Source organism: Cyprinodon tularosa, unplaced genomic scaffold (assembly GCF_016077235.1).
Source record: "Cyprinodon tularosa strain WSP-4 unplaced genomic scaffold, ASM1607723v1 ctg476, whole genome shotgun sequence".
Lineage (NCBI taxonomy): Eukaryota > Metazoa > Chordata > Actinopteri > Cyprinodontiformes > Cyprinodontidae > Cyprinodon > Cyprinodon tularosa.
Genome location: NW_024039203.1, coordinates 65,799 through 81,860, shown reverse-complemented (window position 1 = coordinate 81,860; position 16,062 = coordinate 65,799). Strand labels below are relative to the sequence as shown.

General features: G+C 41.7%; 1 protein-coding gene across 3 annotated transcripts; it reads left to right on the top strand.

The window, feature by feature from the left end:
- Nucleotides 1–2,965: 2,965 nt before the first annotated feature.
- fgf18a (fibroblast growth factor 18a) lies at nt 2,966–14,586 on the top strand. Of its 3 annotated transcripts, none has more exons than XM_038301869.1 (5): nt 2,966–4,497; nt 7,695–7,734; nt 7,869–8,049; nt 12,729–12,835; nt 13,016–14,586. In XM_038301869.1, exons 1-5 carry the CDS (start codon nt 4,466–4,468, stop codon nt 13,283–13,285), a joined length of 630 nt encoding a protein of 209 aa, XP_038157797.1. In that variant the 5' UTR covers nt 2,966–4,465; the 3' UTR covers nt 13,286–14,586. The 3 variants fall into 3 exon arrangements, with proteins under 3 accessions (XP_038157797.1, XP_038157798.1, XP_038157796.1); XM_038301870.1 differs by having other exon boundaries at nt 2,967–4,497; nt 7,872–8,049; nt 13,013–14,586; XM_038301868.1 differs by having other exon boundaries at nt 2,968–4,497; nt 13,013–14,586.
- Nucleotides 14,587–16,062: the final 1,476 nt, after the last annotated feature.

The window sequence follows — 16,062 nt, the reverse complement described above, 5'->3', positions numbered from 1 at the left end:
GAGAAAGATGTGTTGGAAAGGATTGAGGATAAATAATAACACACAGTTTGGTAGTTTTAAATAGTCTCGATGTAAATATGGCTTGAACAATGAGAGTATCTAGAACCAATTTAAAACAGCTGAAAGATTTCTAGTTTGTATCTACGTAGTCTTAATTATTTCATACTGAACTTTTTTAATCACTTTGGGTATGTTTGGAAGCCAATTTTATAACGCAAAAGTTTAAGTAGTAGTCTATGATCTCTGCAGCTTGCTATGAAAAAATGTTAAATGGCTTCAGTAACAACATATACCACTATCAGGTCACCCTGATTTGATAAGGAGTCTGAAAAGTACACTGACCAAAATGGGATCAGAACAATATCCAGCTGTCACTTTTTTGAGCATTCCTGTTCACAGAACCTCTAAATAAACCATCACTTGACAGCAACATAATGTATTTAAGCTTCCAAATTAGTTAGGATAACATGGGCTTCAAATATTGTATTTGAATTTGGATGAACTGCTCTTATGTGACGTTGATGTGGCATGGTCATTTTGCCAGACTGGCTGATCTGAGTATTTCAAAAACTGTTCAATGGTGATTTTTCCACATTCAATCATTTCTTGGGTTCATGTATAGTGATCTGAAAGCAGAAAAATATCCAATAAGCAGCAGTTGTTTGGTCCAATGATTTCTCCTGCAGCAATCGTGTAGATTTAGCATAAAGAACATTGAGCTCATATAACCATCCTGCTTTGTAAGAGCAGTTTTGGTGGGGGGGTAATGATTTAATGGCACTTTCCCTGGACCTTCTTGACACCCTTAGTACCAATTATAATTGTATTAACAATATATCCTAATATCCTACCTCCATGCAGATGCTGACTATATCACTTTGGGACAATTAACATTTTACACAGAAAAATCCAACAGGTCACAAGGATTAAACTATTTATATTGGTTTTCTTAAATATCTTGAGTATAACTGATCCAGTGATCTCGACGTTCATCAGAACGGGGTCCTTTGGAATGTGTTTGAACAGAAGCTTTATGCAAAAGCACCTCAATAATCTGCATTAAACTTGATTCCTTCAAGCCAATAATGACCAAATCCAGGAGGAATGATTGGACCCTTCTGAAAATATGACACAAAACAATTGAGACAGGTTTGATGAGAGGTTGGGGTTTAATATTCTAATAAAATTAGTCTTTATTGTTACAATAAATCCTTGCAGGTTTTCTAGTATTTGCTAAATGGTTTGTTCGTAGCTTTTACGTGGAAGCAGAAAAGGGCAAAATGGTCATGTTGAGATATTAATTGAATGTTCAAGGTAACCTGAGCTACTGCAAGTATCACTCTTTGTAAATGAACCTTCTTTTTTCCATGCTTTTTTATCTTTTTCCTTTTAATCTTAATATTAGTTTAATATGATTCAAACATTCCTTATCATCAAACACTGTCTGTCAGAGATATAAATCTAAGGAAAACGTATCTCAGAATCTACCTACTCCTATACCTTGTTAAAAACCTCATTCAACTGAATAGTCTCCAGTATATATTAATCAAACCAATACCATAAGCCCCTGTGATGAACTCTTCCATCTTAAGAATACCAGACAGGCCCATACCACATCACCAGAATGTGGTTCAAAAATCTCTCCACAACATTTACACCCATGTCCCTTTACAGAATTGTGGTGATCAGAGAGAGAAAACGGCACCCGGACACAGGTGCAAAATTAGAGAGAGGCAGTAATGTGAAAGAAGGCCTGCGGCTTGTCTATGGTGCATGACTGGAAAGGCTTTCAACCACAGCACCCCTATCCAGCCCTGTTTCACTTTGTCCAGTTCAAGGAGTCTTTTCATTTTCTCCCTGTGTGTGTGCGCGCGCGCGTGCTGTGTTTGTGCGATCCGAAAGTACATTGTTGAAATCCCTTTACTTGGTGCCAAGATAACTGTCCCTCATACAGGGGGCCAACATCCACCCACCTCTATCGGCCACTAACACACACCAATGCAAACACACAGGGAAATAATAGAGTGCGTGTGTGTGTGAATGAAAGGTATGGCAGGAGTGCTGTGTTGGCTTGGCTGACCGTCTGCGGTTGTGCGGCGGTGAGAGGGAGTTTTGGGAGCGCAGAGCGGGCGTTGCTGCCGAAATCCCTGAGAAATGTTCGTTTTGGATCCGTGTCTGTGCTTACATACCGCCCTCCCGACTGTCTTTCATTCTCCTTTTCATTTTATCCTCTTAAGGTTTAACTTAAAAGTTATGAAACGGGGAGTCAAAATACATCACTTGAAGGGTGTGTGTGTGAGAGAGGGAGAGAGAGAAAGGGGGCGCACTGCCTCTACACTTTCCATTTTCAGCACTGATATCGGGGCCAAACTAAGGGTGTAAGGGCGAGGTTATCTTTAGAAGATATAGCCGAGAACTCAGCTCTTCTTTATCATTGCAAATGTCCACCTGACTAGAACACCTTGAAGTTTTTTTGTTTTTGTTTTTTATGAAACATTTTCGTGCTTTCTCTTTTGGCTGAAATGACTCCAGAACCCATTTAAACTGAAACAATTTGATTTTTCTTGGATTTTTTTTTTTCCCATTTTCTCTGGGATGTGAATTACTCTCAGAGCCATGACATCATCCTCATTGTTTCCAGTGCATTTTACTTGTTTGAGAAATTACCTTACACACACGTCCATACACACACACACACACACCAGAGCAAGAAGAACCTTAAAGTTTGTTTGCATTATGGAAAGGGGAAATTGTCTTCATTTGCAGATGTTTTTCGTGCTGAGCCGAACACTTGTTAAAACTTACATTTTTGCATTGGGAGTTTGGTCAGCATCGCTAAGCGACAACTAATCCCATTTTGATCCAATAAGTGTGTGTGTATGTGAGAGAGAGAGAGAAGGAGAGATAGAGAGGGAGAAGGAGAGGCGGGAGGGAGGGAGGGAGGATTGATCAGCGTCTGTTAAAATCTTGTTCTGGTTTTACTTGGAGTGAGGTCTGTGCCTGCCGACGCGCCTCTCCTGTGCAGCCCCCCTTCAAGAAGAGCTATTTTTTTAGAGAAAGAGAGAGAGAAAGAAAAGTAATTTTTTTGAAAGAAAGAAAGAAGGATCTGCATAATACAAGTGAAGTGGATAAAAGCGCACGGCTGGGTTCTTTTTGCGTTCTCTCTTGCGTTTTGCTCCTCTGGTGTCTGAATGAAACAGGGAGGCGAAGACATGGGAGAGTAGCGGAGTGGAGGTTCTGCTCTGTTCTGGGGGGTCGTTCTGTCAGCGTGACTGAGTAAACACCTTTTGCTTTTAAACTTTTTTAATCTTCACAAACCGCTGAGTTTCACTCCATCGCTCCTTTTTTTTTTTTTTTTTTTGCAGCGCAGGGTTCCCTTTTTTCTCCCCTCTCGGACCGCTGCAGAGACTTTTGTGTTTCTCCCCCACATTTTTAGAGAAACAGCCCTAAACTTTTCTGCGTTTTAGAAAAATAAATAAGAAGATCGGATTGCATTTTCCCCCTTCAAACATTTTGGAGGTGATGTCATAGTGCTGTGTTTTGGCAGGTATTGTGTTGAGAGGGCGCAGAGGGGGACTGCTGCAGCCAGGCGGTAACCAGCGGCTGAGTAGAGCCGGGGGAGTTGTCCGGAAAATCAGGTGCAAAGTGCGGCATGTCATTTCCCCGCCGTGTCGCGGGTGGCTGACTCTGCCACCCAGTCACAGCTGCTCTCATCCCTTCCAGCCACCTCCTTCCTTTGCCTTTTATTACACCCTCAATCTGGACTAACCGCACACTACCTGAGCTGGACCGATTGGGGACCTTATCACCATCTGTCTGGGACAACGTCAGCGGGTGTCACCTGAGCTACAGACGCGCTGCGGTAAGGCGCAGACATGACAGAGATCGTATTGAATTACCCTGCGCCCGCAGAGCCCCGTTATCCAGGTCGCCGTTTACTCCAGCAGCCAACCCAGGAAACCCACCTCCAAGAGCTCCAGACCCCGCGCAGCTTGGATTGAACCAGCTTATTACTCCTGTCTGATTGTCAGCAAGTGCCGTTTTTCTTTTTCTGCTGCGCCGAAAACTTTTACGCACTGGATTACGCATCTGTCCGTGGGGTCGACAAGGTCTAACAGTGCAGGCAATTTGTGACACGTGAACGTGCTTTCACCTGTTCCTCTCTGTGTCGGGAGCGCGCAGCTGCCCCATTTGCTGCCCCCGCCCATCTGCCTTTCCACCGGGCTGGACAGCTGTTAAAGGTTGCCCGGCGGTCATCACTCACCCCGTCTCGTCTGTGCCATTCACACCGGGAGGACCGGAGCACGCGCCGCCGATGCCAACAAGAGTGACCGCTGACACTTTGACTTTGGGAAGCATCCATCAGGTTTACAGCGTAAAGGGGGAATCTCCGGACTGTCGGACTGGCTCAGACCGAGCGAGGAGACCGTCTCTGGGACAAGTTCCATAGTGGAGGGGGGAAGCAATGTGGTCCCTTCTTTCCACGTTGACCGTCTTGTAAGTCACTTTCATCTCATTTCTGCTCAGGCCCTGTTCCTCAGATTAAATGTCATAAAAGGGTGAGAACAACAGATAAGGATAATGGAGATGAGGGTTGCAATGTGTATGGTTTACATCACTCTTCATAGAAGATCTAGGAGTGCAAGGTTGTTTTGATTGGCTGACAGTTCAGGGCCATTGGGTCAGAGTCAGGGCCATGTTACTCATACAACCTGCCATATACATCTCCATCATTCTCTGCTCTAACTTTAGGGATGGCCAGAAGGGCTCAACATGGATAATTTTCTACAGTCAAAAGAAAAAAAAGTTTTTTTTTTCTCTAATGGGAATATTTTAGAAAGTTAAGTCCAAAAACAGCAGCTTTAATTTTTTTAGGATAGGAAACTGATTGTGCCAAGAGCAAATATTGAAGGATGCAGAATCAGGGATGGGGGCACATATGAGGTGTGCCTGGTCAAAATCCAGTGATTTATTTTTTTTTCCTTTGTGTTGGCTGTCCTTCTCCCAGATGGCAGTCGTCTGTAGATACTTCTCATTCCTCACACAACCTGAACAGGGTGTGTGCTACTGCTAGTGTCTCCTTGCTTTCCTATCACCTAACTAGCTACATCTGTCTTCCTTTCTTGCCTGTACCACATTTTTTTATTCCACTGATACCTTCTCAGATAACAAAGAATGAATTAATAACTGATGAATGACAGCAAGTGAAAAGGAGCAAGGCACTCCAATTTATCTTATTATTCATTTTGACCTAACTTCTTAGTTTTACTGCCAACATTTTCATCCTGCATATGCTGTTTATCCTCTTGATCACTGGCTTTTAGTTAAAGTCTAAACACCTAAGTCAATATCCAGGTTTTTTTTTTCAAACCTTTGCTGAGTTATGGGCCCAAATTTCTGCCTACATCCCAAAAGTCAAAGCAAGTTTTTTTTTTTAAGTTTTTTTTTTAAAAAGGGGTCTGGCTGCAGCAGATTTTAAAACTTTTGAACTTTGCTGAAGACCACTGCTTCAACTTTGGCGTACCACGTAAACCACTGCTACACACGGCTTAAACCGCTGCTCTCTACTGAGTCCCACAGGTCGACCGCTCTTCTCCACGCTGGTGCCCAGTCCACAGTGCTGAGGCCTACTTGCCTAACCGCAGCCTCCATATGGTTGATCTGCTGGGACGTAGGTTTATGATGTCAGATGGCTGCTTGTTTTGGCAACTGGCCCGGGCACATCGGGCTTTCCCTCTCTCTCCCCTACCCTTTTCTATCCTTATTCCTCTTGAATTTTTTACTCCACACTCTTATTTTCTCCTTTTTCTCATCCCTCCCCCCACTGCCGGCTGATCCCCTCTCCTTCTTTCCTCTCTCCTTCTTCTCTCTGTAGCTGGCATAATATGGAGTGTCTGTGGTTTTTGTGGGAGCGGGGGAATCCAGCGCAGAGGCACTTTTCCTACACCATCCTCGGCAGTGGTGCAGCCGTGGTGTTTTAACAGCTGAGAGTCCTCACAATGCACAGGGGCTCTGGTTTTTTCGGCTGCGCAGGCAAAAAGTGAGGGCCAGTGCTCTGCTGCATTTCCCAGGATGTCTGCATCTATTAGAATGACCAGAAGTGAGCCGACAACAAGTCAAACCTGTGAGCTTTAAGAGAGATTAAAAGGAAACAAGATGGCTGTGATGGCACAAGACAGTAACATGTTATACAACAAGTTAGACACATGTGAAACACCTCCTCTTTTCATTATTTTTCTACTTCTCATCTCCCTCAGCACTTTGCGGTTTCACCTCTGTTGAGAATTTGCAGAGTTTTCTCCTTGCTTGGAGATGTGTATAGATGTGTAACCCCAATGTTTTTCTGACCCATCTCTTCTGCCACACATCCATACAGCTGCTTTTTCCTTCAGATTTCCTCTCTGGACTCCCATCAGCCTTCATTTCTTCTCTATTTACTCTAACATAAGCTTCCCCAACCCCTCTCCCAGCCCGGGCTGCTGTGTACATCTTGGTCTACCTTTTCTCTTCTCTCTGCTATCTGCTTCTCTCAGCATGTCTTTGCTTAGGCCCAGCTGTCAGCTGTCTGCTCCTCCTGTATACACACTTTCACCCTGCTCACATCTGTGTGCCTACCCATGACAGTGTGGAGGAGTCACCCTTGCTAACCCTAAACATAAAGAAAGATTGGAGGCAGGGGGGGGAATGATAGGAAAAAGGTATGGAGAGAAGAGACGAGGAGGGAGAGATAAGCTTGGCAAGATACAGGCAGGCCTGCAAGCCAGAGAAAAAGAGAGAGAAGAAGCATGCAGAAAGATAGCATGAGATGAGGTGGGGAAAGACAAAATTCATAAAATTGCTTTTCAGCCCACACACTTGGTTCTGAACTCTATCAAGTGTTCAGCCCCTAATTCAGAGCCGCTCAAGGACTGCCAAAGATGATTTTGCAACGCCATTACTCCCTTTAAAAAGCTGTAAATAACCTGTGATACATTCAAGGTCAAGGTCTACATGTTAATTTAGCGATGCAAAAAAAAAAAGTGAGAAGAATTTTAAATATAACTGTAACCAGCTGTTTCCCCTGGAATGTAAAAATAACTATTAGGACAACTAATGCGTTTAATGGAGAGAGAAAAAACAACCTTTTTGTGCTATGCCACCATAAATCATATTTCCACATATTGGTAGTTCTTGTTCGCACCTATTTTAAGCATCTCCTAACGTAACCACAATCCAGTGTTCTCAAAAGCAACATCACAGCTGAATGAACACCTGTAGTCCAGCGCAGCTGTCTACATACACAGGGCGGCCAAATGAGCCAGCCCGCTTCTTTAGATGTCTGAACCAAAAACGTGTTCTACTCGTCTCGGCATGTTTGCCATTTCGGCCCATCCACTTGGGTCATTTGCAGGCCAGATTTTTGGAAGTGCAAAAGTCACAGACGGGTCAGAAAGTTGGTTCGGACAGTAGGCTGGTAGCATTACTGTAAACACTGGCCTGGGTGTTGTCTGTCTTACGATTCCTGGACATCTGCTGGTCCGTATGTCAAGACGTTGTGCCAGCCTCATGCCCAGGAGTGTGAGTAATCATTCAAGAAGGAAATGAGATGTCAAACAGAGGGAAAAGAGGAAAAGAAAGAAATGGAAATGATGGTGTCATTCTCTACTCTTTCAGAATTTTTGATCTGTTAACTCATCTGTGTCTGCTCTTTCCAGATGTGTCCAGATGTTGCTGGTGATGTGCAATCCCTTGCAGGTGAGAAGCGGCATGCATCATAAAGGAGCGAATGTGTAGTGTGAAAGACATTTGGTATATTGATTTTATGCACATTCTTTTAAACATCTTCACGATTCTCTGCCAAACTGTGGATGTGCTTGTGGGTGTTCCAGCAGGTACTTGGCGTGGATGGAGTCAACTTCAGCGTGCATGTGGAGAACCAGACGCAGGTGCGAGACACCATGAGTCGGAGACACCACAGAGTCTACCAGCTCTACAGCCGCACCAGTGGAAAGCACGTCCAGGTGCTGGGACGCAGAATCAGTGCCAAGGGAGAAGATGGAGACAAATATGGTAAGACACACAGAGAAAAGTGCACTAAAGCTAAAATACCAAATGTGGTCAAACCTCACTCCCATATTTACAGAATACCTTGCAAAAGGATTTATAGCTCTTAAGGTTTTTCACATGCAGTTATGGATCAACCCAAAATTTAAATATATTATCTGGATTTTATGACAGAGCAACACAGTGTAGCAAAAAATGTTCCCCTATAAATCTTCTTTCAGAGAATTAAACTGAAGAGAAAGCATCAGGAATACCAAGAAACACTGCAGGCAGATCAGATATATCGCTGTTGATAGTTTAGGAGCAGAGATTAATTATTAAACAATGTGTAGAATTAAACACATCTCACAGAGCATTGTTAAATACACAATTTTGTTTTATATTAAATACAGGGTAAGCTTGGATTAAGAAAAAAACAACAAAAAACTTTTGGAGGCTGTAGAAGCTTTGAGTTTGGAGTAGAGGTATCATTTTTTCACAAGAAAATAAGCCTAAACAAAAATGCAAAGCTGCAGCTGAATGGTTTAGATCAAAGCATGTTCAGGTTTTAGAATAGCACACAGAGAATAGTGACTAGGAAACTGCTGTTTGCAGAAATTACACATAAAGTCTCACTGAGTTTGAGGTATTGGGCAAAGAATAACGGGGGAAAGGGTTTAGCCTCTAGATGTGAAAAGCTGGTTGGAGATTTTAAAAAATACAACTCCAGGCACCAGATTCAAATGCAGCCTCACTGTTATATTTGCAAATATTTGGAATATTGTGTTTAATCTTCCCTCTTTTTTGCAACATCACACCACTTTATGCTAACCTGCCACATAAAATCCCATAAAAATGAATTGCAATTAATGTTTGTGATGCAAAAAGTTCAAGGGCTGTGAATGGTTCGGTCACTGTAAGAAGAACAAAGATTTAAAAGTTGACCAAATGCATGCATCAGTGGAGATGCACATAAAGGCACACATCCAGCCCCTCCACAGCTTTGACAAAGGGGCAGTGAAGCTTGTCTTGGGAGTACAAAGACCACATTGACTGGCTGCAGACTCAGTGATTCAAAAGAGAGAAGACATAGAGAGAAAAGGTGTCACCAAAGAAAAAAATTGCAAGTTAAAGAAAGAAGCCTGGCAGATAGAGCATCGGAACTGAGTGTTAGAAACTCTCTCTTTCATCGATCCGACCATTGATTTTTCATCCTTCCTGTTGTCTGCTCTGGATTTTAAACAGCAGGCTCCCTTTCCCTGCCTCCATCTATAGTCTTCATTCATCCCCCAACATCATCTCCCCTCCTGCTAGATGTGTAATGATGGCTAAACCGCTCTTAAATAACAAAATCAGTCTTGCCATAAAGCTTCGTTTTCTGTATCTTTTCTTTTATTCTAGACAGATTACATATCCCTTTAGTCACAGTACCATAGCACATGTGCAGAAATGCACCATTTTCTTTTATCCGAGATATCCTAAATTTACTGAAAACTGACAAAAAATTTGCCAAATAATTACTTTGGTGGAGCAAAATAAAGCTGAAGCAAGTGCATGACAGTATAAAGATGAAGAGTAAGAGCAGAAGGGAGATGAGAAGACAGTTGGGGGAAGAGAGATGAGGGGGGCAAGAGGGAGGGAGGTATTGATTTCTGCTGACCCCTTTGTTGACTAAGGTCATGTAGGAACCGTTTTAGGATTTATTTTTAAACAGGCACAAACACTCTCTAAAGGTGTGTAGTTAGTGAAGCGGTGGCCTGCTGCCTAGAAGCTTAAATACACACCGTGCACCTGCACACACGCCTCTCGCACGAAAACACACAAGGGGCACAGGAGCACATGCACACGCCTTAAAACAACAGGATCACAGGCACTCAGACTGAGTGTTCTCAGCTCCCCTTGGTTGCCTTTTTTCCTCAACTGTTATCTTTTTATTCTTCTCAAGGCTCATGTGCGGTCATCGTGCTCACATCCATGTGTGTGATCAACTTTCTCTTGCAGCCATCTGTATCACCAGACATTTACATCTGCCTATGATTTAGCACAGGTATCAGGAGCTATAAATCACTCGACTGCAACTCAGTAAAAATCTCTCTGTATTTTAATGTTAGCTGCAGAAGTATTCATACCCTTTACAAACAATTTTCATGCAGCACATAAAGAATACCACCTCAAGCAGCAAATATTATTTAATTGCAGAGATGGGAAGTAACAAAGTACAAATACTTCGTTACTGTACTCAAGTAGATTTTTCTGATATTTTTACTTTACTTTACTACTTATTTTTATGGCGACTTTTTACTTCTACTCCTTACATTTTTACACAAATATCTGTACTTTCTACTCCTTACATTTAAAAAAATTGGCTCGTTACTTTAGTTTTGAATCATTTCAATGGAGTTACCGTTATTATTTTTCACGTCATCAATACCAAATTCAATCTAATTGGATGAGAATCTACGTTGCATTTGACGCACCACTACAAGATGAATCGACAGATTCGGCGGTATTCATTCGTGGCAAATCATTGCATTTTGGTGGCGGTGGCGTTAGCATAGTAGTATGGACGACGAGATGATTGAAAATGAACACAACGGAGATCTAGTCCTATTGGCAGACTCCATTTAAAATGTAGGCAACGGCATGAAAAAAGTGGTTTCTACTTGTACTTTTATACTTTAAGTAAATTTACAAGCCTGTACTTTGTTACTTTTACTTGAGTAAAGAAGTTTAATCAGTACTTCTTTTACCAGAGTATTCTTTTACCAGAGTATTTTTTAACACAAGTATCTGTACTTTTACTCAAGTACGGTAAGTGAGTACTTTTGCCATCTCTGTTTAATTGGTAGGAAAATGAATAAAGTATTTAAGAACTTTTGGGAATGAAAAGCAAAAAAGTGTGACATAGGTATGTCTCCCCCTTTACCCAGATACATCTCAATAAAATTGGTGCAATCGATTGCCCTCAGAAGTAACCTAATTGTAATATTGAAGGAATTTGTACAATTTAAAATCATGATAATAATGTAAGCATTAATCAGAAAAGAACTAATGAGGCCACTGTGGAGGATCTGCGGAGATCGCTGGCTTAGTTTAGCAAATCTGTTGATCAGACAACAATGCAAGCTGCTTTTTTACGTCAAAGTGGTAACAAGGAAGACATCATTGGAAGAACATGAGAAACCCCAATTATTTATTTTTCATGGTTTATATGTGACAAATTAATTAATTGAATTGAACTTAATGGAATTTGTCTTTCTCACCTTAAAGCTGCAGTGTGTACATTTTGACCTAAGTATTCGATTGATTTGAGATAAATTTAATTATCTTTGAGGTCAATATACATCACTTTGTGCGCACCAATGCCCGATACGTGCGATCCATCTCAAAAATTCACCTATGTAACTTAAAATTGTTGGGTCTAAATTCGCATGAAGCCATCTAAGCTACAAGTAGATTCCCCGGTGTAGCATTTAATCTAGAGGAGTGAATGTGTCCTTGTCTTTACCAGTTACTCAATGATTTCTCATTATGTAAGTCAAATTGGTCTGCTATCAAATATCAAAACAAGAAGGGGAGTGTTAGATTTAGTGCAATTTTGCTTTCAGGTATCTGGCAGTAGCCAGATTGATATTTGTAGAACTGAGTTGAGATTATCAAAAAGGAGGGACAGTTAGTACAACGCTTTGAGCTGATTGGGTGACATGTCAGCTACTACCTGCCTTCCATAATACGCTTTCAGGTAAGCGTAGCAGCCAATCGTGATATTTTCACAACTAGCGGAGTAAGCTGATAAATCAAACTTTTTCTTAATCCTGTTGGAAGAAAAGCATAGACCTCTTTCCCATCTACAAATACACAAAGTGCTTCTCTTCTTTAAATGACAAATTATCATCATTTTATCTAAAACTGAGTCAGTTGCAGTATCGACAGGTGAGTCCTCCAGCGTAGCCATTTCTGTAATGCCCCGGCAAGGTCCCTTTTACTGTCGTCATTCCTACATGTCCCACCCCAAATAACATTGCGTGCATGTGATTGGTCCGACTCACTGGTTGTTATGAGACGGATGTATTAGCGGGAGTCTTTCAAGATGGATTTGTTGTGAGACTGAAAACTCATATCTCACAACAATCCAGCGCAAGGTTAGCTTTCCCCTGAAAGCTTGTGAATTCCAGATAAACCTGGAATTTACAAGTCTGGCGCCCCTAGTGGCTAAAAGTTACACAGTGCTGCTTTAAGAGACTATTAAATAAGATCCTCTGGCCAGATTAGTCCAGAATCAAGTTTGTGTGGAAAAGATTATGCTTGTTAAAAAAATAAATAAATAAAATGTTAGGTCATCCTTAACCCATCATCCCAACAACACACAATTGTGGAGGCAGCATCTTGCAGTGGGATGCCCTTTTTTTGAAGGCTTCCTTTTGAAAAAAAAAAAACTTTTTTATGTAAGAGACTTTAGACTAGAAGGTCAGGACCAGCATGACAGTGACCATACATACAGTCATGGCTGTAGAAATGGTTTAGAATGGCCTTGTCAAAAGGTTAGACCAAAATAAAAAGGAAATCTGGGGCAGAAACTACAACTGATGTTTACAGAAGTTTTTTTCAATATAGCCTAACTACTTACTAAAGAATTTTAAGCTGTATTTTTATATTATACTTGCATCTCTAATGTCTGTCTGTTTCTTTGTCTGTCCCTTAATAAGCCCAGCTCGTAGTGGAGGCAGACACCTTTGGCAGCCAGGTGAGAATCCGGGGAATAGAGACCAACTTCTACCTGTGCATGAATCGCCGTGGGAAGCTGGTGGGAAAGGTGAGATGTTTCCTTATTGGGATGCATTCATAGAACAATATATCAAACTTTCTGACACGCCAACCTTTATGCCTTTCTGTGTATATATATATATATATATATATATATATATATATATATATATATATATATAAATGTGTGTGTTTTTTCTGCTCTCTCTCTCTCTCTCTTTCTCAGAAGGCCAGTAACCGAAGCGCTGATTGCGTCTTTGTGGAAATGGTTCTGGAAAACCACTACACAGCTTTAATGTCGGCGCGCTACACGGGCTGGTATGTTGGCTTTACTAAAAAGGGGCGTCCTCGTAGGGGACCCCACACCCTCCCCAACCAGCAAGATGTACATTTTATGAAACGCTTCCCACCGGGGGAACAGCCTGACCTCACCACACCCTTCCGCTTTACGACCATCAGCAGGCGGGTCAAAAGGGTTCGCGCCACTGGGACGCGCTAGTAGTGGCTAACACTAGCACCCACGGTGTTGAAGAGCAAAACCCTCACCCTGAGCCTCCAAATGGCTAACCTAGTCATCTCATCTGTTGCACTCGACTGATCATCTATCCCTTTGTTGGGACAAATATTGACCAGAAACCCAATGAATCATTAATGGGGTTCAGCATTAAGAATCCTAATTCAGCACTCCAAACCCCTGGTTAGTCACCGTTTCAAAAACATTTATTTCCCCCATTGGACCAACTGCACTGTATCTCCAGTGATGCTGGAAACTCAGAAAGAGCAACAGAGATCCTTAAGGTCAGTCAGAGTCCAAGACATGAAAAATGCCTTGATTCTACAGCCACAGAAACCACAAGGCCTTCCTGTCTGCTGCTCTGGATCAGGTGGACTGATGTCAAAAGTGGGCTTATAACTGGACCATACAAAGATAGCTTGGCTGGGAAAGGACTGAACAAGACGAGTGCTTAGCCTATTGACAAAGGGAAAGGACGTTCAAGAGGACACAGAGGAATCTGCTCGGATCCAGAGGACATATAATAGACATTTGACATGTGACGCACTTATCCGTCTCACTACTAAAGTTGTGGGAACAAAATGCAGGACAGAAACTAAAAGAATGAATGGGGAAATATTAAGAGTGAATGACGCTGAATATATGCATGTTCTTGAGAGGATGACAAGGAAATGTGTATTGCATTGAGTGCTTGGAGATGAAAATCACAAGACGTTCTGGAAATGGACTGTACCGTCTCTGCATGAACCAGAACTCAATGCAGGGACTAAAGCTTTAAGAACTGGAATGTACTTAATAACCAAGCTGCACCAAATCACAGCAAACCAAACCAACTGCAACCAAAGACAACTGGAGACCTTCTTTATTATTCCTCCCTTTTCTTTGCCTCCCCCACGAGGGCACTACATCCACAGCTTTAAGGTGCAGAAGATGATGAGTGCTTGGCTAAGCCCAAGGGGAGGGTGACTTCTCTAATAGCATTGCTATAGAAACGACCCAGGGGATGATGCTCCTGTGAGATACCGTGGATACAGAGCGCTGCTACCAGGATATTCAGTGGAACAATCCAGAATCTCATGCATACACACCAGGGAAGAAGACTTAAAGGGAACAATTTATTGAAAGTATAAATATATATATATATTATATATTACAGAAAGACAGAAACGTAAATAAGCAATCTTACTATGATGGTTACTATAATTATTACGATAAAATTATTTCATTTATTTATTTCAGCTCTGTGTGCAGCAGTCTTTCTTGACTAAGTAAACTTTTCAGAAACACTTTGTCTCCCAGCCTCATTTGAACTGTTTCATCACTTTCTCTTTTAATGCCGGCAATTAAAGAGATAATAGATTGTTGTCAAGTAGCAAACCTCTTTTCTCCAAGAAATCTGCCAACTATTGTTTAGATATCTATACACATATATATATTTTAGGGTGCATATATATGCACCTTAATGTGTAGTTACATGTCCTTCCAGTTTTTTTTGTAAATGAAACCAGCCTGACCTTTGGCTGACTGACTGCTTATCTTATGATTGAGACTAGGCCCATTCAAGGTTGGCTTACTTACTCATCCATTCCAAAACCAGTCTAATGTGTTTGGAATAATTATCCTTTTTAAATACTCCACTGTGCCCATGTTTCAACCAGCTAAACCTGATTTCTAACAAAACAAAACAAATATAACCAAACAGAAATTCCTATCATAAAACTGAAAGAGCTAAAAAAAAAAAATGGTGTCACTCTGCAGGTCATTATCAAATACGACCACAATTAACAGCTGCTCAAAAAGACAAGTGAACTGCCATCTTGAAAAACAAATTACGAGAAATTTTTTGCTCCTTGGTCATAATGAGGAGTCGTTTTTCAAACCGAAAAACAGTGTTTCCACTTCCAGGCATGGTGGTATTAGTATCATGCAAAGACTGCCCTTCCCTGTCACAAATATGGCTGAATGAGAAATTATGACTATCAAGAGGGTTAAAACTTAGGAAAGAGGTTGGAAACAGGAACCCCTAGCTACATTTTCATAGCCATCTTCCCCTCACCTTTCGTGTTCTTGTGGATAGGAGGAACATTTCTGGTAGACAGCAAGAAATGCACTTAGATGATGCACGTCTACACACGTAGAAGTCTAATTTATCCATTTTCCTTTACGCTTTTCCCCGCTGGGGTCGCTGGTGCCTATCTCCAGCTGTCAATGGGCGAGAGGCAAAGTACACGCTGGACACGCCAGTCTATCGCAGAGCAACACAGATGGAGACAACCATACATGCGCACACTCACATTTAAAGAGAATTTAGAGAAGCCTAGAAGCCGTGTTTTGTTTTGTTTTTTGGACTGAGTACCCAGACAGAACCCATGCATGCACAGGGGGAACATGCAAACTCCATGTAGAAAGATCCCGGGCTAAGAATCAAACCTGGAATGTTCTTGCTGCAATGCAGCAGTGATACCCACTGCCCTACCATGCAGCCCACAGTTAATTCAATTCAGTCAAAATTATTTATACCCCGACACATCGTACAAACCAAACAATATGAAGGTTTGTACGTACACAGAGTAGATGTGAAAGAAATTATGTATTTTTGTTTAACTCCATAAACTGGGCTGTGCCTATACATCCTGTATCCCAAAAGATTGTGGGATTCCTTCTAGCTCCTTAGTGATTGGAAGGACATTCGAAGGATCCTACTTACAGGCTTCTTTTCCAGCCTGTCTTTACTGCAAGGACTATTCAGACAGCACTTACAA